Source organism: Mya arenaria, chromosome 3, assembly GCF_026914265.1.
Source record: "Mya arenaria isolate MELC-2E11 chromosome 3, ASM2691426v1".
Taxonomy (NCBI): Eukaryota; Metazoa; Mollusca; class Bivalvia; order Myida; family Myidae; genus Mya; species Mya arenaria.
In genome coordinates, this window is record NC_069124.1 from 34,773,575 (window position 1) to 34,801,426 (window position 27,852).

Below are 27,852 nucleotides of genomic sequence, written 5' to 3' on the forward strand. Positions count from 1 at the left end.
TGCGTGCATATAATATAAAAATGGCGGAAGCAGAAGAATTGAAGGTAAAACGCGTCTCAAAAAAACATGGATATAGTCAAGATTATTCATTTTAATCTTAATTCTTTAATAGTTTCACATTTATTAAGTGTCATTTGATGTGATATTCAGCCTGTAACTGATTTGACGAGCGTTTTTCAGTACATACAGTTTAATTCGCGTCTGAGTAATTTACACGCGTATTAAATAATTAGAACGCGTTGTTATGTTTTTGTGAAATGAAAAGTAGATTATTTTCTGTAATTTTTAAAAGTTCCCCTTTGAATTAACGATTTCATTGCAAATGGAGTTTCAATGTTGATGTTTTGTACAAATCTAACTGGAAGTAACGAAAAAAGGTTCGAATTTATCGGTGTAATGTTATTCCGTGGTTGGTTAAAACATTTTTTGTTCAACCATATTGTCTTTTATATCAAAATTGGATGTTAAGATTCACAGGCTTAAATCTTCAAGAAAATTTTTATTGCCTGAAAATCTTTGCCTTTTCTATTTGTTTTTAATGTTTTTTGTTCATGTTCAGAAATAAGCCCAACTATGGTTGTCCGGTTAGCACACTTTGCTACCACCAATGCGGCTCTGGTTTTATTTCTGGACTGGGCACATGTGAGTTTGGTTTGTGGTCAACAAGCCGGACAAGCGGTTTCCTCTGGGTACACTGTTTTCCCCCAAAACACAAGACAATACTTGTGTCACATCGTGCCAGAAGAATGATTAATGTTGTAATAACTTCTTTTACAATCGTTGTAAAATAGAATAAGTTTAAACTAGCCTTCCCTACAAACCTTGCAAACCCACCTGCCTTGACCTTGGGTAACATGTATTTATTTTATGTTTTTGTGTCATTTTAATAAACCATTTATGGTTATTCTGTGGGACAAGTAAAATCTGTGAAATACATTGATTATTGATACATGATTCTAAAAATTAATACAGAAATTCCATATCAAGTTATATGTAGAATTAATCCATCCATCCATACATATTCAACTTTTCACATATTAATTCATTTTTATATCCTGTAAGTTCATCATTCAAACATAACAAAACAGTCTATTTCGGGCATTTAAATGATTCTTATGTTTGTTGATTTTTCAAGCAAATGGTATTAAGTTTCCGGAGGAATGAGCTTGTTGATCTCCTGGGCTTTGTTGGGATGAACAAAACTGGTGTCAAGGCTACACTTCTACAGAGGGCTGTTACATTGATAAATTCATCCCGGGGATGTTCGGTTCCAGTGCAAATCAAAATTAGAGAACTTTATAGGTAATTATAAACATCGGTTGTTCTTTTATAAGGCAATTGGTATTTATTCATTTTCAGAAAATGGTGATGAGCTTCCGCGTGTCTGAGCTCCAACTTTTGGCAAGTTATGCGGGGTGGAGTAAATATGGACGAAAAACTGATCTTTTACAGAGAGCTCTTTATCAGGTTGATCGAAACTCAACTAATTCTACCAGATTACATCAAAAAATAAAAGAACTTTATCGGTAAATTAGTTTTTAATTCTAATTTATCAGAAATTGGGTAAAAATGTGTTGGCTGTGTTTATAAATGTATCTTTCAAGGACTTGAAGGTTTGCATGATGTTTCGATGTCATTTGTTTCACATACGCATTTCAGTCAAATGCTAAATGATAAAATCCAGGGTAGAAATGAGTTGATCATGAATTCATTTGATATGTGTTTAAATCTCATAAGTCATCATTTGCTTTGAATAAAAAAAATAATGGCATCTTATTTGGTCTTAATATATACACAGACAATCAATTCAAGTTTTAATATTCTTTTTCAGACAAATACACAATCCATATGCAACGGAGCCTCCTCGAACTCGAAACCCTCCGCGTGCAGCAGCACAGCTTGCAGATCCAAGGTACTTCTCTTCTCCATGTCTTTCTCAAAAATGAAAGTTGGCTATGCTGAATTTGTATACAGTCAGATAGCTATTTTTGAGTGAAGTGTTTTGCATTCATCTGTTTATGGTTGATGGTATATAATATGGATTTCATAAAATAATTCAAACTATATGTAATTGTAGATCATCATAGGAAGGTGTATTGCTCTTGAACGGTTTGCTTTTCATCTCTTAGGTCAGGGTTTTTACTTTGTTCGTCAAGTCCCAGTCTTGTTTAAGGATGTTTTGTGTTGTTAAGGTTCTAATTGTCACATTTGAAATCATCATTCAGAATAAAAGGCAATGTTTTGAATGAGAATTGTAATTGAGTTTCTATTGGTCTATACAATGCTCCAACTTCATTTAATTGACTTATGGCAGTATTGTCCTATTTTTGCTTTTACTTCATTATGGCATATGTAATTAGTTTTGAAGTCAAGTGATTATCACTCTGATAAAGCCAAATTGGAAGCTTTTAAAAAAAAAATTGGTCTCATTAGTGGGTTGGACATGAAAATGAGGTGGTCGCATATAAGGTTTTACTGTATGTACAAATACGACATATTTTTGTAATCATTAGCCAAAATTAACACCAGCTCTGCACTGGTAAAATGTCGTCCAGACTTGTTCAGAATTGGAATTTTTTAAAGCAGGGCTTGTTAAAAAATTTGGTGCCAAGCAATAGTATAAGAATTCGGTCTTGTGCAACCAAAAGTCTAATTTCATTGACTGTAATCAGTAATAAATATTTTAACTTATTTAAGAAAGGCTAAGAGTGGTATACACATCTTTGATCATCATATCACATCATTATGAGACCAGAAACATAACTTGGTATGTAGTTAACCTCTGTCTAATTGCAGGCTACGTGGGAAGTATCCGACCCCAGGGGGATCAAAGACCAGCATGAATACATCAAGTATGTTACCCAGTAAGTAAACAGTTTCTGTACTGGATTGACAAAATAGATTTGTACATGTACCTATAATTCAGGCCTGAACATTGTATTAATATTTGTAACTTGAAAATGATACACTTGTTTCTCAATTTAGTTGTTTATTTCATAAGTAGTAGAATGTAAAGGAAGTTAAATTAATTATTACATTCACTCAGATGAAAAATCCTATGAACAGATGCATCTAAATAAATATCATTTATACGGATTAAAACTAAGCACTTTATATTAAAAAAATACAATAATGCAGCAAGTTGGTTTGTATATGAAAGTTCAAATAAAGTTCAATGAAAACCTACATAAGTTTATTACTGATATCGCATGAACACAGGTGCAGTGGATTTCTCCAAGCGAGCACAGGAGCTGGCTGCAGCGGCAGGGGTTCAGTCATTACCCGTCCATCCAGACGTCCGCTTCAAACCTTTACCCTTCTTTGACATCATGGGAGAGCTCCTTAAACCAACTAGTCTATGTAAGCTGGCTTTCTTTGACATGTATTATTGTACAGAGTCTAAAGTATTTATAATCTACAGGGTTCGAATTTAACTTTTTTTGATACTCGCAAATTTTTGCGGGTGCTCAAATTTTCAACTCGCAAAACCAGACACTCACTCGCATTTTTTAAGGCAAACCTTTATGTTTGCTAGGAAAAAGTATATATTTAATGGAAAACAAATGCTTAAGGTATAGTGTAATTGTTTTAATGAATGATCATGTAATTGTACAATAAACGATATCATCATATATGTAACACTGACAGTACGAACTGCGGAAGTCTGATCAGGCCAGTATTGGTCTGTGCAAAACGTTCCTTTTGTCATCTGTGTTGAGGGTCAATTTAATGTTCCACTCCCTCTTCCAAATAGTAACAGTTTTAACGGACAAATGATTTCATTTTGGCTTCTTTTTTTGAACTGATTGATCATTGCCATCAGCCGTCGGCGATTTTAAAATCAACACGCGTAAAAAAACTTATCTTTTAGCTTGTCATCATTATACAGACTGTGTCTCGATACGATTATTGCTAAATACCGCCACCAAAAATGGAAACGAAAGACCAGTCTACAAAAATACATAGTAACGAGTACCTGCCACATAGGAACGAGTACCTGTCTGTGCGCATAACGTTAATCTACGTCATCAATTTCTGTGTGATTATCGGAAAACGAAAGTAGGCATATCTAATATTAGTTTTGAATAAAAAAAATTGAACTCGCAAATTTTTGCGAGTGTTTTTAAATTCAACTCGCATTTTTCAATTTTGCGAGTGTGCGAGTGCTAAATTTGAACCCTGATCTAGTACAAATGTATATATAATCATACAAACCACAAAACTTTTACAAACAGAACACACTTTAAAATATTTCAGTATATGATTTCAGTATGATAGATTAAATATCATTGGCCCTTTTAGGCTTAATGAGTTCTGTAACTGACTGCCTGTATTTACAAAAATTCATGCACTTATTTCAGTTTTAGTATGAAGGTATATATTACGGTAAATTACATGTATACCTTGTATTTATAGCGAGGCTAATGTCAGTTTTTCCACAATGATAAATATTATAATTTCTTGCAGCACCCAAGGGTATTTCGAGGTACCAGGAGACATACTTTGTGTTTCACCTTACACCCCAGCAGGCACAAGATATTGCCATGTCCCGAGATTTCCGGCCCACAGCCAAGTGGGAATACACAGCACAGGTCCAGCTCAGGTAGGAGAAACACACCCATACTACCTGAAATGTAAGAGGATTATCTTTGTTTCTGAATTTGGAATCATGGAATAAACACTGACTTTCCCTAGGATTTTGAGACCATTTTATGGTTTTGTGACTCATGCTGGTTATTATACGGGTTACCAATATATGGGTTACACTCAATGAAAAGTTATTTCAGTCCCTGAATTGCAAAGTAAGTTCAAAGTGAGAGGCCCTAAATTTAAAATTGAGTCACAGACTTCGGTTTTCTTTATCAATGAAATCGCTGTATACCCTTGGTGTAATGTTACCAAGAATGGAACACAATAACACAGTAAACATTGTACAAAAAATATTGCCCCATAGTTAACATCATTTTATATTTATTTTAAACAGAAAACTAGTTGGGTTCAGGACTTAAAATTGAGTCTGAATAGTAGCTGTAACCACAATATAATATAACTACAACATTACTTTATCTGGCCTAATTGATTGTAACGAAAGATTATTTATGATCCTTTATTTTAAGCTGAAAATATGATTGCAGGTTTTGTTTCCTTGAGACAAGTTGTGAGCAGGACGACAACTTTCCACCAAGTATCTGTGTTCGAGTAAATGGCAAAGTGGCTCAGTTACCTGTAAGTTGAAACTTGTATCTTTTCAACTGTAAGATAAATTGCTATTATATTTTTTATGAAACAGTAAGTGATGTGTTTCAGTTTATATTATAAAAGTATCAGAAAATCCATGTTCTAGTTAACATTGTTTTGGTGGTTTTGGCACTTGATTGCTTGATTTTAATAAATTATTCACACAAAAAAAAGAGACAGAAAAGACTGTGCAAATGATGGACATTTGGGTTATGCAAACTTGTGTTTAATGCGAGTTAGGTTGAGCATCATTAAGGTTTTATCTGCCTGTGCCCATTTACTACACTATGACCTGGTCCCACAGTATCCCCTGTGTGAAATATGGAATTATGAAGGGGTAAATTTACCCTTATCAGAAGTAGGGATGTAAGTAGAGATTTAAAGCCAAAGAGAAAAATTGAATAATTTGGGGCTGAAATATTGGTTGTGTAACAGCAATAAATGTCATAAAAAATACACACACCATAAAAGATTAACGAAAGAGGAGCTAGTTCCGATTAAAAGGTGGTCAAACAGGCTCTGGGAATGTCACCTTGGCTCTACTGCAACTGAACATACCAAAGGGATTATTTAAATGCAAGTTGTGTTCCTTTTCAGAACCCTATTCCCACAACAAAGCCTGGCGTAGAGCCAAAACGTCCAGGTCGACCGGTAGACATCACATCATTATGTCGACTGTCTCCTACCATGCCTAACCATGTGGAGATTTCATGGGCATCTGAGTTCGGAAGGGTATGTTTTTATTGTTGTCTGAAGCTGAAAGTTTAATTTGATTATCTATTATACAGATGTTACAGTTACCTTTACATAACAAATCTGCTCTTTGCATCTACTGAAGAGTAAGATTTGTCTTAAACTACTTAGTTGTTAAGTTTATTGAGAAGATCAGTTGGTAAACACTCACCTTTTCTATAAAACTTGGCTAACAGTTGGTTCGCTGTCGTCTTTGTATAAAGTACAGAATGAGGAAAATTCATGGGGATCAGTCTTTTTTGTAAATTAGAATTGTGAAAATAACAATGCCTAAAAATACGAAAAAAACAGCTACACATGTGACAGATGTGTTGTTTCAATATTTAAGCACCTGTTTTGAATTATTATAAGAACCTAAAATTGCATTTAAACATACGAGTAGTTAATTATTTTTTAACAGTTAAAAACATTTCTTTCTTTGCGACTCTGAAGTCCAATTTTGATTAAAAATAGTATACTTTATTGTCAATTGGGCCTCATTATTTTGCTAAAGAAAAGACAAATAGGGATGTACATGTATTGAAGTTAGTTTAGTATTTATTCAAAAGTATAACCTTACTTGTATTTTAATTTTCACATGTTACTCTTTGCTTTCAGGGTTTTGTAGTGTCAATAAACTTAGTCAAACGTCTCACATCTGATACCTTACTACAGCGGTTAAAAGAATTTGGTAACAGACATCCTGACCACACAAGAGCCATGAGTAAGTTTCAGAACATTCAGACAAACAGTTGTTGAATCATTGCTAAATCATCAAATCTTTCGCACAGTCACAAAAATGCATGTTGCAATTATATAACATATATGGCAAGACTGTTGATTATATATTATATAAAATATGCAATATATTATAACATCTCTCTCCGTCTCTCTTTATTTAACAATATATCTTTAGCCATCATGTTAAGAAATTAACTTTTTATTTTATTAGATCACAAAATCTTTTGATTATTAAATCTGATTTGGAATTAATGTTTTAGAGATGTAATGAATTTCATTTTCAGTAAAAGAGAAGCTGCATCATGATGCAGACAGCGAGATTGCCACAACTAGTCTACGGGTGTCATTAGTATGTCCAGTAAGTGCCCTAGTTTCTTTGTTGGATTACCTAGAACACATATTTGTTTTTCAGTGTTTCAGGTCTTGTGCATTGGTTAAACTTTGTGTTTCTTTAATATCATTGTAGCTTAGAAGCTTCATACATAGTACAAGATATTCATTTCCACATTAAGATGACTAATCTGAGGCTGTATTCATGAGAAAACATGAAGTTAAAATTTCAATGTTCTCACTCAAAATGGCCCCATAATTTCTCATATTTTGTTTAGCCTCTCAGAACTTGAAAACATGATGAATAATTGAACATAATGTTTAGGATTTAGAGATGCTCAAATTCAGACTATTGTGCAGTTATAAAGTTTGTTTTTTCTAGGACATTTCAATCAAAAACAGTAGAAAGTACCTTGAAATGCATATAAAAGTAACTTTGGAAATTATTTCAATAGGGCTCCTTGACCCTGCTTTGGGCTTGCTTCCCTGGTTAGTAAACAGAACCCGGCTATTTTTCAGGATTGACAATTATCAGATGTAAGAACACTGCAAATACCCTTCATGAAACTGTAAAATGTACGATGATTTTTTTATGTTCATGCTTTTTATACATATTTATACATTTGTAGTTGGGCAAGATGCGGATGCAGTTACCATGTCGGGCGGAATCATGCAAACATCTACAGTGTTTCGACGCAACCACATATCTCATGATGAACGAGAAAAAACCCACATGGCTCTGTCCTGTGTGTGATAAACAAACGCCTTTTAACAAACTTAACATTGATAGGTAAGTTGCTTTGCTAAGAAACATTTTTTTGTCTTAAGAATTAAAGTTCATTGAAAGAATATACCAATAAATACACTGAAAGTTTTGTATGTTTGCTCAGTGCTTTAGTACTGTAAACTAACTTCATTTATACGTGTTTCAGTATTTTTAAGTGTAGGCTGCATGGTCACATAACTTGGCTTGTGCCAGTTTCCTGTCAAACAAGTAATACGGCAATTCTGAATACAAAAATAAAAGCATATATCAGATTGTTGCCCCAAAATTGCTTGTTAAAGCCAGTTATGTTTCCTGGACATAACAGCTTAAAAGCAAGTGTTTCGGGTGTTGGATTTAAAGTGGTATTACACAAGCACAAGTCATATGGCTGTCTCTTTGGTTAAATCATCAAACTTTGCTAGGCTCACATTTTGTTAGCTTATTTCTTCTAATAGCATTACTGTCTTTAACACAATTATGTTTAATGTGATTGCAGGTTGTTTTGTGAGATTCTTCAAAGCACTGATGAGTCAGAAATCCAGTTTGTAGAAGATGGGTCATGGTCGGCCATCAAAAATAAAGAGACCACACACACCATCCAGAGCACACCATCAAGATCAGGTACTCTTATCATACCTTTAACTAGAAACAACCACTGAATAAAGAGTCTTTATTAGAAAAAAAGAAAAAGCACATCACCATTTTTCTCTGCTGTATGCTGCAAAATGAATTCTAATACTTAAGTTTTTCAGTAAATACAAAGCACTTATAGTTTCAACAACAGCTGAATTTAGACTTTGTACTATTGAAAAAGAAAGAAACCAGATTTGTACTTTTCTTTGCTATATATATTGAAGAGGTAATTCATATACCTCGTTTTTACAGTAATTGCAATGAATCATAATTATATGTTTTAATGATGATACTAAACTCAGAATCATGCTGTTCTATCAACCACGCTTTTATCATCATCTCAACCATATCCATTCCTCATGGCCATTTACGTCACACTGATCTCTGTTATGCTGTATATGCTTTGTCATTATTATTTAAGTGACACTCTTATTTAAAATTAATACATACATATATGTAACAAACATATCTCCTCAAAAGGTACCCAGTAAATGTATATTGGCGTCTTCACCAATGCTCTGACAGAGTTTTCCTATACGCTTTTGGCAAGGGGTAATACTATAGGTTCCAAATAAGGTTAATATACAAGGAAAGTTTACTTATGGGGTCTCAGTGATGCATATATAGTAGAAAGATGGAAATATAGGTACCTTGCAAGAAAATCTAGACTCCGGTTCTCTGTGTCAGGGAAATCCCTGCCTGCCATACATGAACTTAAAAGTTTTAACAAAATTTTCCAATAGATGTGAATTCCCGACTGCAATTCTTTTTTTGCTAAGTCCATCTTGCTTCTCCTACCCTCATGTTTCATTGTTCATATTTCAGCTAACGAGAGTGCAGTGAACTTATGTGATGGAGGTAACATTTGATTGTTCTTGTACAATGCCAGAATCTTGTAGTTCACAACTGAAGATGAGCTCTAAGTTATCGCTTCATTTGATTGACGATATAGAAAGTAATGAACAAATCAATGATTCCTTTTGTACTTTACCCATAGTTTCGCTGTATCACCCAGCATATCATAAAGCACTTCCCATTATCATTCTTGCTTCTGTCAAGCTTAACATATATTCATTCAGTTAAGCTTTAGAAGTGAAGGTAAAGTATTATTTTTGAGAAAAATAGATGTGTTTATGTTTGAGCCTTGTTATATACAAGCCCGTGATCTTTAATTGCAGATTCTGACTCACCTGGCCCATCCCCGGCTGCGAAGAAACCGAAAATGGAAGTGATAGACCTCACATTATCAGATTCTGAAGATGACGAACCCGCATCAGTAGCCCAGTCCTCTACACATGAAATTAGCTCAGGGTGCGTTTCACCTCCGTTTATCAATATAGACTCACCATTTGGACCACTATCGATATCTTCAGGGTCATCGTCACATGACTCTCCGCGCGTGTTGTCACGCTCAAACTCATCGTGTCTATCACCCCATCACGCCTCGTCTCCCTCTGGATCATCCTCATCCAACAGTACAGTCGGGTACAACTACCCTGGCCCCTCCAGGTCCCGCAGTCCACCCCCACAGTCCCCAGCAACCTCCCCCCGACTTCACCGCTCACCTCGCTCTCCTTACAGATCCCCTCTCCAGTCCCCAATGTCCTCGGTCTCCCCCCACACTCCCCATATGTCCCCCCTGGGTACCCCAACACACCCTTACCTGCCCCCCTTCCCTACTATGACCATGCCCCACTCCATGGCTATCCCTATGACTAGTCGCTATAATAATCCCTCGACCAGCACTGGCCTTCAAGATGACCCAGAAATTGAAGATTTTCTAAAGAGTTTGTGTGATTACAAATAATAAATGGTCTGTGATTTGTCAAAGCTATTGATACCAAATGGTTCTCATACATAATACCTCAGAAAATAATCGTGGCCTTTGCCCACACTACTGCCTTGACCTGTCTTTGCTATTCTATCTGTTCTTTCACACCCAAATCACCTGCAATACTGTGTACATGTATAGGGCTTTCAGCAGGACCTGAAACCGAAGAGCCAATGACTCTTGAGGCCTAATTTCCAAGAGTCAAAATCAGATTTTCAAGACTAATGTTCTGTTTCTCTTGATTTATGGTCTCTCTGAGCAAATCATGTTTTTGTCCGTTTAAGATGCCAGGTACATATCTATATGAAAAGTTTCCAAAATATTCATAAAATTGTCTTGAGATCCACTTCATTCTTTCTAATTTTCATAACATCACTATGTTTTTTTTTGTTTTTGTTTGAATTCATTGCAAAGAACATTGACTTTGTTTTTAAGTTTTTATAATGGTAAGCGGTGTATGAATTCTGGTCGGCAAGTAATATACTTTGAATTGACAGACGATTAGAAAAGCTATTTAAATCCAGGAGGTCTTTAGTTCAGGATAAGTTTTAAAATCAGGATTAGGAGTGTTAAATTTTGCACAGATGTAAAGATAAAAAAAATCTACTCAGACAAAAAAAACAACTGAAGGATGTACCTTGAAATGAATGAATTGGGAAACAATTTCAAAGCCTGTTAAGTATTAACCATGTTTATCCATTTGTCCCTCATACATGAACCAACCCCAGGTATATTTCAGAACGGACAATTATTATTATTATCAGCTGTAAAAATCCTTGTGAAAGTATTATGTGATTATTTATAACTTGTGAAATCTGTATAAGTTCTAAAGTTCTGTGATTGAAGGCGTACATGTGTACATATATAATTATTTTGTTATAAGAAAGACTCGTCTTTGTGCTCTTGTAAGTTAATGCCTATGTGGAAACCAGATTAAATCTGATTTTGTGCATAGTCGGATTTGTTAGAGGCTAAAGCCAGATACTTGGAGAGTTAATGTTTGCTGTATATATTTCTGTATTATTATTTTTTAAAAGTGCAAAACGAATGATTTTATATTTTAAAGTACACTTAAAACTTTTCAATTCTTGTGGACCTGTGATCAGCTCGTTTTAGTGCTATCAGCGAAGTATTTTTATTTTTTATTTTATTTCATATTCAAGTAAATTTGTTAGATATATTTTTCCATAATTATGTTAATTTCTTGTAGCGAAAATGAAAATATTCCTATTATTGATATACTTAAATATATAGAGATGGCTGATTTCATATTTCTCACTAAAAATGTCTTTATAGCATTTTCATCTCTTTGTTTTTGATAAGGAACAAAAATAACAACAGTATACTTACGTATTATATTTCCAATAGCTTACATGTGTATTTATTTCTTAATGTGTTGATTCATTTCTCATTTTTTCATTCATTATGATTTTGACAGGGATAATACAAGTATGTCATGTGCGTTTAAGTGACATACGGTGCTGTTGGACATTGTTATGTTGGTGATTCATGCATATTATTGGATTTATTCTGAATACAACGTTTTAAGATGTATATTATGTAACAAATTTTATATTGTATGTTTAAACGTGTTGAGACATAAATTGTGAAAATGAGAAAAAAATAAAACAGCAAAACTGTTCAGGCTGTATATTGTATCTAGAAATTCACTTTAATATTGGCAAGATATATTGTACATAGTAGCGTTTATTGCAAGATATATTGTACACATTGACGTTAATAAAAGATATATTGTACATGGTGGCATTTATTAAAAGATATATTGTGCACAGTGGCATTTAGAACAAGGTATATTGTACACAGTGGCGTTTCTTACAAGAGCACATTGACTGCATTTAAACATGTACATTTTGTCATTGTTGACATATTTTGACGCATGTATTTTAGGGAAAAGTTTTTCTGGGCTTGCTTCAGTATGTCTTGCCAACTAAAGTGACTTTCTTTTTTCCCCTTCCCAGAATCCCTATCATCTTGACTCAACACTTCCCACACTGGTGAACACTGATCTTTTTGATTAAGTTAAGACATTTCCTTGTCTATCTGTAAACTACAATGACTTAATGAGGTGGCTTGGTGGTCATTCTTTTGAGAAATATGAGGAAAAAAACTTTCATTTATGTTATGAAATAAGGATTGTATATAGAAAGTGACCAAGGTTCTGATTGAGTGAAATAGAACAGCATAGATATTCATAAAAGATCAAAATTCTCCTTTAAAAGAAGTACTTCTTCATTCATATTTATTTTTGTAGTTGATTTTATGTTGATGATAAAAGGCTTGACAGGAACAAAGCGAGTTAGTCATAATTTTTTTCACATGGCAAGTGAGGTTGTACACACTACACATATATTACATGGTGGAAGTTCGGAAATGAATAGCCAGAACTAAAATGACTCTAGCCAGTATCTCGGTCTGTTAAAGGTTCTGGTAATTGCAGAGTTGCGTTAATGTATTGAGGGAGAAATGGAATAAACAGCCATGTTTTGGCTGGCATCATTCATTTGCCAATGGTTGTTATTCCTGTGTGTTTTAAGTACATGGATATACCCTCAGCTAAGTCATATTCTAGAAAGATGTCACAAGCCACAGCATTTAGCTCAACTATTCAAAGAAAACTAAATGTTTGGCAACCTGCTTTTGTTGCAGTAAGCACTCGAGTGATTGATAGATCTTCATTGTTATAAGGAGAATCAAATTACTAGGCTATACATGTACAAGACTTGATGGATTAATTTGAAAAATAATGGATTTTAACATTACTATTTAAATCATGCGAGCTATTACAGTCGCCCTAGAATCAATGCTGCAGTTAGGTTGAAGTTTTGCATGCAAGCCTCTATCTTGTATATAAACAGATGAAATGACACAGGCAACAGTGAGTCCTATGGGATTCTCAAGTGTTTGAAAATAGATGAGGTTATTCCATGTACAATGTAATTTATTGAAAAATCGCTACTTAATTAGGGATGGATTTCAGATGTACGATGGCCTGGGTATGACGCATGCACTTACAAAGGTGACTTTCCATCCTAAGAACCATTGTTGCAGCCCATGTCAAAACTATTGGTAATCTCTGTTAGAAACATAAAAAGTGTCCTCGTGGGTGTCAGATGATCAAAATTTTAAACACCTTAAATCGTGTTTACCAAATATAAAACTTGAGCAACTCGTCACTAAATGCCCACATATGATGGATGGTACCAGGTTGTCCACAAGGACACCATCTATTGAGGTGTCTTTGTTTTTCATTTTGAGCATTTGTTTTCTCAATTTTGAAAACATCAAGTCTATTTTAATCAAACTTCTTAATAAGGGGCATATAACTTTCTCATTTTATTGCATGCATATACATTAACACAATATTTGATAAAGAAAACCACAGAGAAACAGAATAAGTACAATATAATTGTTAAGGTTAATTAAAAAAAAAGGACATGCATCAGGGTTGGGCCACAAGTTTTTCCAACAACAGTTACTGCCCTTTCCCAAGGGATATCTAGAAGAGGTGTAAAACCAAACCATTTTCTCTCAGTCTGTGTGTAATATCTCTGAAAAGATAACCAGCTAGATTGCAGTAGTCATTTATGAGGTCTGGTCCTGAAATTATAAAAATTATACTATATTTATATTTAAACAAGGCCTTACAACTCCCGAGATTTTGGTTCATAACCTGGGGAATTGGTGGCCACATAACTTTTAGATAAAAAAGCATTTATAAATGACAATATTTCTTATCTGTGCACAAATCATTTTTTAATCATTAAAGTAAAACAAGTTCAATATAATAATGCATTAAAATTCATAAAAGAAAATGCATAAAGCTATATTGAGCCCCTTTGACCTATGTGCATTGTACATGTAAACACATATTCAAGGGTCCTGTGGCCCTGTCCTGTTCTGACCTTTGATATAACAATTCATTGCAAAGGCTTGATGAACATCAGTCCACATTGAAAGTTCCTGATCTCTTTTGTACATCATTAGACATTACAATTTGATCAGATTTGATAAATATCAAATCATAAAAAGATATCTTTAACGAAACGAAACTGGTTTCTGGAAAACATAGCTGGAGAGGAGATTTTGTTATCTGATACATTGTATTTGTATTTAAATCCTATTGCTTTTGGCAAAAAATTTGCATTATACATTTCTGATTTCATGTCCTTAAAACAAGTAATAGTATTAAATCCCACATCCCTGTTCTTATCAGCACAATTATTTGGCTGACTTCCTTTGGCAATTCACTTGCATGAGATTAGATGATATTACAACAAATTGTAGCGAAAAACAGTCCTGTTCTTTTGTTTCAGTTGAAAGTACTTTCATCAAATTTGCTATGAGATATTTTTCTTTTACAAATGGCATTAACACTGTTATGTGACATTTCTAACTGTTTACTAAATTTCAAGCACTCCGGTTTCTGTTCTGTAGTTTAACATTCATTTGATATAGTGGTGAAAGCAATCAAGTCTTAAGTGACATTAAAATTACAAAAAATTTATAACCTGTTTGTTTTTACCCCTTAGACTAAGTATTGAGATTTTGAATATTGGGTTGATTTTTAAAACTTTGTTTAAATTAACATCATGACATCATTGTTAACTTTTAAGGTGAATTTTTGATGATGGGCTCACATATTTAGATATAAGCAAGTTAAGCTTTAACACTTGTCTTAAATCTTCATAGAAATACAGAAGATCACATGTGTATCCATTTAACTTCTAGAGAAGAAATGACATGAAAATTGATTATGATAACATTAACAACATTGTTAACATTAACAAATTTAAGAATAATCAGCTAATTTTCTGAATTCAATGTCATTGAAATATATTTCTACAAACTTATATTGCCTTCACAGGTGCTCCACCCCATCCATGGGCCTTGGCTCGTGTTCAGTCCCAAGTGGGAGCGCAACCGTGTCAGACAGCTTGCCTCCAATGCCCCCACTCCTTGCCTTTGACCCCAGCCTAAACAATCTCACCAACCAACTCAACTCTATGAGTAACGGTCAGAAAAACACGGAGTTTGTTGGACTTAACCTTAGCACCCGTCCAAGCAGTAGCTCCATTATTTCAACCAAACGGGAAAAGCACAGTGATTCCGAGACAGATTCCTGGCTCTCAGCTCTCAGTGGTCATATGCAGGGCCAGAAGCGACCCCACTCCGGCAGTGGGACGGCCCCTCCACCGCAGAAGAGGGCGATGATGGACCAGCTTGCCAGTGACTCACCTGCTTCATCCAATTCAAACATGTCTCCATTAGTAGGTGAGTTTCAGCTCGGTTGGTACTAAGTTTAGCTTTAGACTTTTTTAAATGTTTTTTGGTGGTCTCACTCATGCTGTCTGTGCAGAGGAAGGTCTCTCTTAATGCAGAAGTAAATCAATATGTTTTGGGAAACCTCTGCAGATTCATTTTATCTTCAACCATAATGATTTAAATTTCAGACAATGAATTTGTTAAAAACAAAAATGACTCACAGTTTAATGTATGGATATACAGCAGTTGATAGCTTGTTTACTGCCCATGTATTTAATAGGGGAAAAAAGGTAAAGATGTATTGACATAAATCTCACTAGTTAAGGCATTTGCACATAAGGTATTTGCCAATAACTTAATGCATTTGCTTATAAGTTAAGGTGTTAGCCCATAAGTTAAGGCATTTTCCAATAAGTTAGAGTGTTTGCCCATACGTTAGGGCATTTGCCAATAATGTAAGGTATTTCTCCATAATGTAAGGTATTTGCTCATTAGTTAAGGTATTTGCCCATAAGTAAAGGTATTTTCCTATAAGTTAAGGTATTTCCCCTAAGTTAAAGCTAAGTTAAGGCATTTTCTCATAAAAAAGTATTTGCCCACAAGTTGAGACATTTACTGAATACTCATGGGTTCAGATATTTGCCCATCATTTATGTTATTCAATTTACCATTAGCTACATGTAGCATAATTGCAACACATGCATGAGCTATATGATAGAATAGAGTTGAACTTTGATTGAAATAGAATGTGTTCAGTCTTTGCATTTTACAGTCCTTTAAATGAGAGGTATTAATTTTATTACAGTATAACACACATGTAATCTTTCTCTACTCATTAAATTATTTTGATTGAAACCATGTCATTATATAGTTAGTATTTAATTTTTGTCTTCTATTTATGATTAAGTTGGCAGGCCCTGTTGCCGACTAATTGTTAAGAAGATCAAAAATAAATGTTTACTCTGACTGTTCAGTGCAAAATACCCCGGAAAGCCTCTATACCAGCCATTGTGCATGTGTTAGCATCGAAATAACTTACTTAATAAAACCAATTAATGACTTAATGGAAAATTGTTTTCATTTCATAATAGAAGTTAGGCGGTTAAAATCTGCTATATGAATTTTTGTTTGTCAGAGCTGTTCTAAATGATTATATTATACCTTTCATAAATGTGTCCCTTCTTTGTATATAAAAAGTTGATCGGTCAGTATATCACTGTATTTTGATAAAAATCCAGTTTTATGACGTCAGCGGTCCATATCATATTTTTGGCCGGTCCGGACCTTGCCAAAACGTAATACGGACCGCTGACTTCATAAAACTGGTAAGTGTGGCTTGCTTTTTTCACAATGGCAAAAATTGTCGCAAGTAAACATTAAAAGCTATGTTCAATAAAACACATCTTAAGTGCTTTAGAATTATTGAATGGTAATATAAAATGTTCGGTATAATGTCATATGACCCTCAGTGGTGTGTAATATTTCTTAAAAATGTGTCTAATAATCCCATTGGTCGAGGCATGGGTCTGAACACTTATACTATATGGGATTTCCAGGCATTTCACTGAAAGATGGATGCAATACCTTAGTGAAGTAAATTATGTTCTGTCATAACATTATTTTATCATGACATTTAGCAAATATATCTGGTATGTTTTATGTTAATGACACTTTTGTTAAAGGTTAAATGAACATCATAGTTTCTGTTATTCAGTATTATATGTTATACAGTAAGCATTTTTGAAGTCTAAGTCATTCATCACTAACTGTCTTGCTCGTTTTCAGATTTGAAAATGAAATTAGTCACTGCAAAATTTAGAGCCTAATTAGTTGCATCTCGATGGGCCATATTGCCTATGATAAATCTACTTTAAACCCTATGTTCATTATCTTTTGGTATTAAACTCACTTAATTGGTGTGACAAAAATATTAATGAGATACTTTCAATGTATTCTAAGAAATTAGGTGTACGGTACTGATGAAATTTCCCAAATAGAGGAAGCTCTTTGCATCCTGAAAAAAAAAACAACAACATGAGGCTTCATGTAATAGTTAGTGTTAATTCTTGGTCTTCTAAACCATGAGGTCAGCTGGCCATGCATTGGGATTTGGTGAAGTTGTGTAAATTTTCAACTCTGAGGCTCTTGCCATTAGTTTGTTCCCCACCAGAGTCAGTTCGTTATGGCCTTTCAAAATGAACACCAGTAATGTTTTCTGCCCAGAAAACTGTTGACTGTTGAGGGTATTTTCTACAGCTTTGACCACTAGCGAGATAAAAAGAAGTCAGTGTAGACTTCTCCTAATAAGTAACAGTAAAAAAACTGATGTAATCTGGATTGTCCACAGTTCTGGAAGGTTTACCAGTGACATCTAAGGAGACAATCAAACGACAAGGAAAAGAAAATAAGAAAAGAAAAACATGAGGAATTAGTAGGACGTGTTATAGTTTGTTTTTTTGCAAGTTTTGCATTGACATCACTATAAAAATATTTTTTCACTTCTTAACTCCGTTTTTTAGCTCATCTGTTTTTTGTCAAAGCCTTGAAGTTGTCAGCGTGCTCTGTTGAGCAAAGATTTGATTGGCCATCTGTAAAAAAGGGTTCAAGATTTTCAAATTCAAACTGGTAAACATGTTGTGATAGACAACAGGCTAATGTATAGCAAGGTGTATAACTCTGGCTTTAATAATTATTATATATGAGTGATTTCCCTTGTTCAACTAAAAAGCACGACAGGTGGGCATTGGTATTTGTTTTCCCGGCACTCTTATTTATTGCCTTAGGCTTGTTATTAAACCCACTGGTGCAAGATGTTAGTCATGTTGAAACATGTTACAATGGCATGTATTTGTATGTTAATATCACTGTAACATTTTAACCCTAATAAATAACATTTAAGATTTAATTCACTGATTATTTTTCATCAAGTTGAATTATTAAGTTGTTTTTCAATTGGCTAGTTTTAAGAGGTGATTTGTTTAAATTGCCATTAAATTGCCTTTTCAGATTAGTCCCAATGATTCCTTTTCTACCCTGAAAACAGTTTGCTGTGGAAATATTTAGATTGGGACATTCCTCGGATTTTAGCATGATATGGAATCAAATTGGGGGTTTGACACTATTGGTGCTTAGTGTTCGAAATTGTATTTTGTCCAGTGCCATTTGGTGGCAGTATTTTTTCCTACATTGATATTGGTAAATCAGCTGACAGCTGTAAATATTGAGTTTAATCAGGTCAATCAGTAGATTCAAACAGAGGCTGGCTTTTTGACACAAAAACTTCAAACACTAACCTTATCTGGTTAAAGACCTATTTTTGATGATTTTTATTTTTTTATTTTAATCAATGTAATAAAGGGTAACTAGTGTTGACTTTTATATCTTTGTTGTGAAAACATTGTCACACTTATGCGTCTGACTTCTGACATGATGCCGCCTTTAAATCACTCTTCAGTATTTTAGTAATGAAAATTACCAAATAAATGGGCAAAGTGTATTTGACTCTAAATGACTTGCAATTCAATTGTTCAGCCCTTGCATGAATTCTGCACCCACATATGTTATGTAATAGTGTTTTTTTTGTCTTCTAGTTCACAGGCCGGGCACAGCCTGGAGCTGACTTAATGCTATTTAGAAGACAAAAAATCCATGCTATCTTTCTTAGTGTTGAGTGCAAAATGCCTATTTAATAAAAACAATCAATGACTAAATATGGTCGTATCAATCTGCTTAATGGAATTTTTTTATGGTCGATTCCCTCAGACCTCTTCTAAATGATAAAATGTGAATCTGTCCAGCGATCCCATTCGTGGAGGCAAAAGCCCGAACACTAATCTTTTAGCTGTTCAGTCTCCTGTCTCCGCCAATGTGATCTCTAGACAGATTCACATTTAGAAGAGCTTTGACATCCAGAAATCCATGTAATAAATGTAGTTTTAGTTGACTAATTGCTACCAAACTTATATAGAAATAGTTCATAAAACCTTTCATGAGATTGTGTTATGGGCTCTGAGAGTCATGGCCAAGGTCAAGGTCACTGTCACTGAAAATAGAAAAATAGTTAGTTCTGAACAACTTGAATTAAGAGTTGACATATTTTGACCAACTTGGTTAGTAGGAAGAGTTTATGGAGGACTTCCATGGGATTGCATTTTGGGTCCCTAGGGTCAAGGTCAAGGTCACTTTTACTAAAAATAGAAAGAATAAAGGAGTTGAAATTGAATCTCACAATGAAAGCTGAAGTTCTCCTGTCAGTTATTGAAAACCTGGTGTCGTCAAAATTGAGGTGTTTCTTGTTTACTTTTTAATTTGATGTTTTTTTTTTTAATTTTGGCAGTCACATCTTTCATCATTAGTGTATTCATTTGTAAGACAAATCAGTGATAGTTGAGCGCTCTGTCCTACGAAACCTCTTGTTAAATGAGTTATTAAGAAGCTTGTCCATGTGTTTATTCACAAGGGAATTCTGAATATAAGGACATAACAGTGTAGGTTGTCAAGTATGGGTGGTATTTTTTTATGTTCAGAGGCAATTTAAAATAACTTGCCATATGTATTTGACATGTAAAGGCAAGATCAACTTTTCATGTACTGACCTTGTTCGTAGGTCAATGTCACATTCGGGGGCATTCGTCACATACTGTGACAGCTCTTGTTTTTTCAAAAGAAAATGTAAATTAACCATTATCATTATGTCATTGACTATAATTTGTTGCAATTGATAGCAAAATTACATCATATGTTTAAAAGGGTTGGTTTGTTACTGGTATATAATGATTGATTGTATATTTCGCTAGATTGTATTTGAAAAAGAATAATCATTTAACAAAACAACAATAATTGTTTGAACTAGCCTGTAGCTGAAAGATTCGGTGGCTTCTTGATTGAACCTACCTGTAGTTACCTGTATATAAAAATATTTACATAAAATTTGAATCCGCAATGTAAACAAAACTTTTTCACTTAATTAAAATGTATACAGTTTCACAGTTTAGAAATTTAACCACTGCACTTACAACTAATGATTACGTTGCATAAATAGAAGGGAATTTTTGCCCATAATGATAGCATGCCCGCTGGAGATTGAAATAAAACACATTAGATTTTAATGTTTTATTTATTATATAGGTGATGGATACCTCCAGGGAATTAATGAGCCATTCTCAACCAATGCAAAATGACAATTGTTTTAGTCATGTGAGTGGAAAAATGTATGAACTTTATGTTGCGAAATGGGCTTTGCTTGAATGGCAGTAAATATAATATAATTTGATTGTTCTTTTTCAATGTCAATGCTTATATTCTCAAAATGAAGAGAAATTTAGGGTGACCACCCCTGATCCCGATCCCAACCCTTGTCTTTAAGATGCAAAATGCTGGACAATTTCTGGCGAAATTTCGGATTAAGTACACTGGATTCTTCTAATATGACAAACTGGATTTTTATTCCATATTATTGAATGAGGTGTATAAAAATCATCAATAAATGCAATAAAGTTTAATTGCTATACTCTTATGCAACTGGTAGGCTGGGATATGCACAAACATTCAACCACGTACTATTTTCATTTTCCTTCGCTCACTTGACATTTATTTAATGTACTGGTACTTATGATATTGTCATTATTCGTTGTTCACAGAAAAACAAGTTCTTGCTTGCACTGCATTCAAAGCAGCCATTCAATACCAGGAAATATGCTAGTTTTTGTCTTATTTATGCTGGAAAATGCTCTGAATATAATATTTTTTAATGCAGATCTTTATACCATGCCTGGCTTATATTCTCGTCATGCAAGGCATGAGAAATATTAAACAGGTTTCTTTCAGAAATGTTGAGAAGTCACGAATTAAAAAAAAGAAATTCAAGCAGTTGTATCATTTGTTTGTTGTAAATGGAATTCTAGATTCAAGTTCAAAATTTAGTGGTATTTGCAGGTTCTGCCCCCAGAATGAAAAGTAGGGGCAGGGGATGACAATCTTGTTTTCAGCTTGTCTGTTTTTCAAAGAAAAAACGCATAGTCGATGAGCTTCCCCTGGTGATAAGCGGTCCTGTTTGACATACAAATATTGTATGGCCATGCCAAATTAATATTTTGTTTAGCGTTGGGGGACAGATTTGGGGCTTCCCGATAAAAAGTCAACAAAACATTTTATATGATTATCAATTTTGTCGAATATTTTTAATTTCCTTTTACGCTAATTCAGACTACAGATGACTAGTCTAAACAACATGCTCCAAGAAAGCTCGATAGGCTTTTTAAGGGTTGACACTAAACATAAGAACGATTTGGTATGGCCTTATCAGTTATGATGACCATTTTTGCTATATTTTCCACAAAATATAGATTTTGCACGCTTGCATAAACTTTGTTGAATTATAAATTTTATTGGCTTAAATAAGCAAACCTTATGCAGTTTTTATGGAAGAAAAAGTTATGCTATTGCCTTGTTGTTCATGTTATCAGCTTGCTAAAATTTTCAATGTTGGCCATAATTGTACAGATGAAACTTGGTATACATGTTACCAGTAACAATATGTACGGGGGCTGTTCAAAAAGTAGACTAGTTTCATTTATAGACATATTGGAGATAAAAAATTATAACAGATACATGAAATACTGCCACATGCTTTCAGTTCTTATATCAAGTGGTTCATCAGATATTTCTCTTTCATTATATGTAAAATTCAAAATTGGCCAAATTATTAGTGAGTCAGTGAGGCCACTGCAAACAATCATTTTTAAAGCAGCATTTTCACAAATTGATTGTACTGACACCTTTTTAAAATTTTGTCTTGGAAAGAGCTAATTTTTGCGTTACTGTCTGGAAACCAGTGATTTAAGACTGCTGACAAAAGAGCATATTGCAGTTTTCATATTTATGTTAAAAAATTGATGTTTAATTGGTAAAAGCATTACTAATGCTCAAGAAAAAGGAATTTTTCAGCATTTTTTTCAATCAATTGAGATCTGTTTATCTATTTGGGGTTAACTTATACGACCAAATTGAAGGCATTGATGCTGAAATCAGCTGATTCCACAACATTTTTTTTTAAAAGATCAAAACTTTTAATCTGTGAAAGTGCAGCTTTAAAGGATGGCAAAAGCAAACCTTCTTTACAAGACCTTACCTACATTGCAAGATGGAACTCATCATGTCAGATGTGTGTTTACAGTGTTTTATGGTCTGTTTTCAGACTTGGACCAGCTCTGCAGTATCCTCGACTCCGACAGGGACCGACACAAGGAGGAGGTAAATATTATGTGACGGCACTCACTCCATATGGGCCTGTCCATATGTAGAAGTTTGAATGTTCAGGATTAAGGATGTTTAACTAAGACTATTGTTATTTTGCAGAGTGTCTTTTGCTTGGTCATTTGCATCAAACACAGTAGGAAGTTTGATAAAAATGGATATAAATACCTTTGGAAACAAGAAGAGTCTTAGCCCCTTAGCCCCGTTACCGATAAAAATGGATATATAAATACCTTTGGAAACAATTTAGTCTTAGCCCCTTTACCCTTGGAGAATGAATACCCATACTTGAGCCCCCCCCCCCCCCCATAAGTATTCATGGTAGACAATTATGAGCTATTAGAACCCCTGTCAGGGACCCATATAATTTTAACGATGTTCCTAGGGGCTTGTAACTAATTTACTGCTAAGGTGAAAGCATACCATTAAGGTATCTGTTCCTTGATGTCACATGCTCCTGTGATATAGACTTGTACCTTTGGATGGATCTATGTTCTGGAAACCATTAACAAATAAAATAGGGTGGATCTTTTATTTTAACTAGTTTGTATCTATTTATCCTCGAATCATTAAGATACATATTTTAAAGTGATATGAAAGCCTCTTGGGAACAGCGCTTTTCGGCAACTGCTTTTATTAACATGAAATGGGATAACACTTATTGTAGTTGTGATCATAAAAGCAGTTAAGTCACTTAACAAAGTTATATAGAGGAAATATAAACCCATTACTTTTCTACAACAACTTATGTAAGCAAACAAAAAGTAATTAAAAAAAAATGGCATTCATTTATAAGCATATGAAACATCGATCATCAATTTGTATTTAATAAAACATTAAAATGCTAATTAACCTTAAAAGAATGTTGCTTGTTTAATAAAATTACATTAAGAAAAAAATGGATTAAGATGGAGGTACGTAATTGTGTACCTTACCAGTTCATCGTATGCAGTCCTCTTTTTTATTTTTCCGATGGGAAATGATTATATGTCCTAGAACTATGCTCTTTTAATGGAATATTGCATTAGTTTGTTAATGATAAAAACAATTGTAGGTTAATAACATAATTTTCAGCTGTTTTTCACATTTTGACCTTGAATTACCTTGACCTTTAGTGACCTTAATGGGTTGTTTGTTAGAAACTTGACATATGTTCATAACTAACTGTAAACATTTAAACCACATGTTAAATTGTTACGGTATTATACATAAAGTTACACTAGTCATGGGCTCATAAAACTTTGGCCATCTTGGGTATTGTCTTGATTACCATGGTAACCTGCATGATGCCAGTTTTCCACCTTCTCCAGAAATAAACTTCATACATCCTCCCCTACACACAAAATACCAAGAAAGAAATACCATCTGGACAAAATATGCACACAAATACCTCTAGAGACTAGCCTCTATAGTTCCATATCAGATTCCCAGTATTTATAAAACTGATTGTTCATGGTAATTTATCTTCTTTTTATTAAATTACCCACATCCCTGTGTTTGATGTGTGTACCATTTTGTGGTTGCCATTATCTTCAGCAGAGATATCGCATATTTTCCTAACAACCATAATAATATCTCTTCTCCAGCAATATTTCTGCATTCTATTATCACCCTGTGTCTCATATTGCGATGTTGTTTATTGCAGATATCCAGCGTGTTGTCATTTCCAAGTGACTTTCCCATGTCTGGTTCGGCAAGCAACTCGAGAAGTGCATTCAGTGTCTCACCATCCGACATCATAGCACTGGACTGAGGGATGAGACTGGGGTTTAGAACTGTGGGAACAATGCTTACCAAAGTCTCAGGCTGTGTTGAACATTGGAGGGCATTTTTTGTCCACGTTGTTGACACGAGAAGACCGTTGTATGAGATCACATTCTGTGGCTGAAACGAAAGACGTTTAAGCAAATAGAGGCCTCTTTTAAACATGGTTGTTTGAATCAAAACATGACCATTTGGGTCTGAGCCAAACTGATCTAACAATTACTGTGTTCACATGGTAATATGTCTTACATGTTATTTCTTTGAGTTAATCCGTTACAGTAAGCGTTATACGTATGTTTCATCCACTGTGAGATATATTTATGTATAAAAATTGTTTTACAAAAGGTTTGTTGAACAAACTTTTAAACCTCACAGTTTTTAGACGGATTGTTCTGAACCTGTTACATGTGATCACCATGAAGTTAACAGTTGTCTAAACACATTCTCCATTTGCTGTTCTTATTTGTTGTTTTGTTCTAAAGAGTTATGGCCCTCTGACTGAATGTTCACTTCTCAGCTTTATTTATTTTCAACTCTTGTTTGATTTTGAGATTATAATTTTCTATGAAATATAACGGATTTAGTAAAATGCCATCAACAATAGCCTTCATATATTTTATCATATCAATTGACCATTGTATATATACATACATTGTTGTTTTAATTGTTTCTGCTCAGGTGCTGTAAAGTGTAAAGATAATGGTTATATTTTAAAAAGATGCATGAAATAGTTCTGTTTTAACTGTTGACATACATACACCATAAACTGACAAACATTCTATTGAAATGATGGATTTCTTTGGCAGTGTTTTTAACATTTTTCTTTCAGCACCGATGAATTGTTAAACTTTAAATATTTGCTTGTAATGATCTCAACAAACAGCAATTTCATTGTACATGCGATCCATTTTTATTGAAAATCTCTTTTTAGTCACTATTATATTAGCATTTCCATCATCATTATCATCATCATCATCATCATCATCATCGCTGATTTGTACACTACTCATCATAAGTTTCATCACTTCCTACAAATTCACCATTGATTTTGATATAAGTTTAATATGTTAACTGGGATACTTGATAATAATATTTTTGGTCAGCTAAATTCTGATAATTCAGACATAATTATACATATGGCCATGCCAAAATACCAAATAGATTCTGTGTTAAACAACAAGTCTTGCCTACTTAGAAGGAAAAAAAGAGCCATTGGAAAAAATATTCTTACAAAAATGCCCCTGATGGCATGAAATCTTTTCACATTCATTTCCAGATCAATACATCTTGAAATTTAACTTAAACTCAGATCATTGTTATTTTAATCATAGTTAAGTTCCTGAAATTCATATTGCCATGCTTAATTTAGATTTTGGTAGAGGTTTTTGGACTCAGTAAACATATAGAATCAATTTGGCATTTCCTAAGTTAAGAAAACAATGTTTTGTTTTGCATTGCTTCTGGATTGAATCTTGACAATCTGTTAAAAAATTAATGCCATGAAAAATTGCTATAAATTTTGATCCAGTGTTTCCAATGCTCCTAAAGTTGGCATTTGTTCATGAAATTAACCGAGAAAATCTTCCAATGTCTGGGTTTTCAATACAAAATGCTGAAGAATAAATTCCTTGTACCAATTAAGAGACTTTTGGAGAACAGTGTATATGATTGTTGTCTCTTTTAAATGGCTATTCAACAGAGAACTTGATTTCAGTCAACATATTCTGAAGAAGAAATATTTTCTTTTCCAATCTTGGCACAAAATATATGAGACACTGGGCCGATCGTTCAGAACTTTGTTAACAAAGTTAACAACATTGTTAACGACACAGTTTTAAACTTTAGTAGGTGAATAGTTGATGATATGCTCATATTTCAATGAAACAAGTACAGCTGAAACAGTTGTCTCATATCTTGTTAGAAATACTGCTGTATATATTAAGATGCTTCTGTAATACAGACCCTGGTCTCATGTATATCCATAAGACTTACAGTGCAATACAGGTTTAAACGTTAACAACAACGACTTTGTTACTTTTAACTAAGTTCTAAACAATTGGCCCTATGTCTCCTTGTGTTAAATTTTAATAATTTGAATTTGTAGTAGTGCTTAGGTTCGATGACCCAGGCCCCAGGGATTTAGCTAAACAGTTATTTGAGGGTGCTGCACACTGCACCTTTTAGGTAGTCCCCCGGAGACCACCAACATGTGCACTTTTCTGCCATCTGAGATTTGAATGATATAGAATACTAGTAATAAAATAATTGCTTTTTGTTTTGTTTGACAGATTATACCATGATTATAAATACATACAGAATTGATATATCTGGTATGTGAAACCTTAAAACTTTCCTAATTAAACACATTCCCTAACAGTTTTTATCAAATTTATCATAGTTAAGTTTTTCACAGCAGGATACAATGTGCCCTATTATTACAATATTTCCCTTTTCTGCAGCACTCTGCTGTTTTTAAAACCTGTTCTTTATCTGAAGATGATTCATGTTTTCACAACTGTATTATATTTCATATTGATTTCATTGTTTTGTCAGAACAGTTAAATTGTGTTGCAACTATTTATTTTAATGTAAATAAAGTAAATGTCATATCTATGTTTTGGTTGTTTTCTCTTTGATTGCCAATGACACACCAGATCTATCTTGTTGAAAAGATCCGTTTTGGCGGTTACGTGGGTTTTATTTCCAGTGCAAAAAAGTGCTGTTTTTTGTCACAATAAACAATATCAAAAATTACACAAACACGTTGATTTTGAAAAACTTATATAACTGAATGGTGTTGTTTTTGTTGCTGTTTTTTGACTATGTAAATCTCACCGAACAACAAGCCGGAAAGAAGCTCATTGAGCTATAAAAAAATTGTTAGCATATACCCATCTTTAAAGACCCACTATTACTCCCAAATAAAGTTTAAGGCAATTGTTTTAATATACCAAAAGGTGAACAATTGTCGAACACAATGGTGCTTATGAAGGATACCAAGTTTAATTTAAAAGAAATGTGCTGAAAAATGTGCTACCTTATGAAACAATAGTAGATCGCAGTAAATCTTTTAGCATTCTCCAAACATTTTTTTTGCGTTTTCAGCTATTAAATACACGGTTGTTATATTGTTTATAGGAATTAAATTTTCCATCAATGCATTATTTAGTTAGTAGTTGAGGGTTTATCACTCAAAATTTATGTTTGTTTTGCATGTGTATGTATTGATTTTGAATAAGAGTGCCACTTTAAATAAAGATTCATGCATCTTGTATGTTTA

At 33.8% G+C, this 27,852-nt stretch overlaps 1 protein-coding gene across 5 annotated transcripts; it reads left to right on the top strand.

The window, feature by feature from the left end:
* On the top strand, positions 1-27,183 carry LOC128227418 (E3 SUMO-protein ligase PIAS2-like). Of its 5 annotated transcripts, none has more exons than XM_052937936.1 (17): positions 1-44; positions 1,136-1,302; positions 1,832-1,912; positions 2,797-2,864; positions 3,220-3,360; positions 4,468-4,603; positions 5,136-5,226; positions 5,836-5,970; positions 6,589-6,694; positions 6,996-7,069; positions 7,671-7,831; positions 8,304-8,428; positions 9,266-9,298; positions 9,619-9,751; positions 15,157-15,563; positions 22,750-22,805; positions 24,454-27,183. In XM_052937936.1, the coding sequence occupies exons 1-17, from the start codon at positions 21-23 to the stop codon at positions 24,559-24,561; spliced, it is 2,046 nt and encodes a 681-aa protein (XP_052793896.1). In that variant the 5' UTR covers positions 1-20; the 3' UTR covers positions 24,562-27,183. The 5 variants fall into 5 exon arrangements, with proteins under 5 accessions (XP_052793896.1, XP_052793895.1, XP_052793899.1 ...); XM_052937935.1 differs by lacking the exon at positions 1,136-1,302 and adding an exon at positions 1,360-1,526 and having other exon boundaries at positions 14-44; XM_052937938.1 differs by lacking the exon at positions 1-44 and adding an exon at positions 252-377.
* The last annotated feature ends 669 nt before the right edge of the window (positions 27,184-27,852 follow it).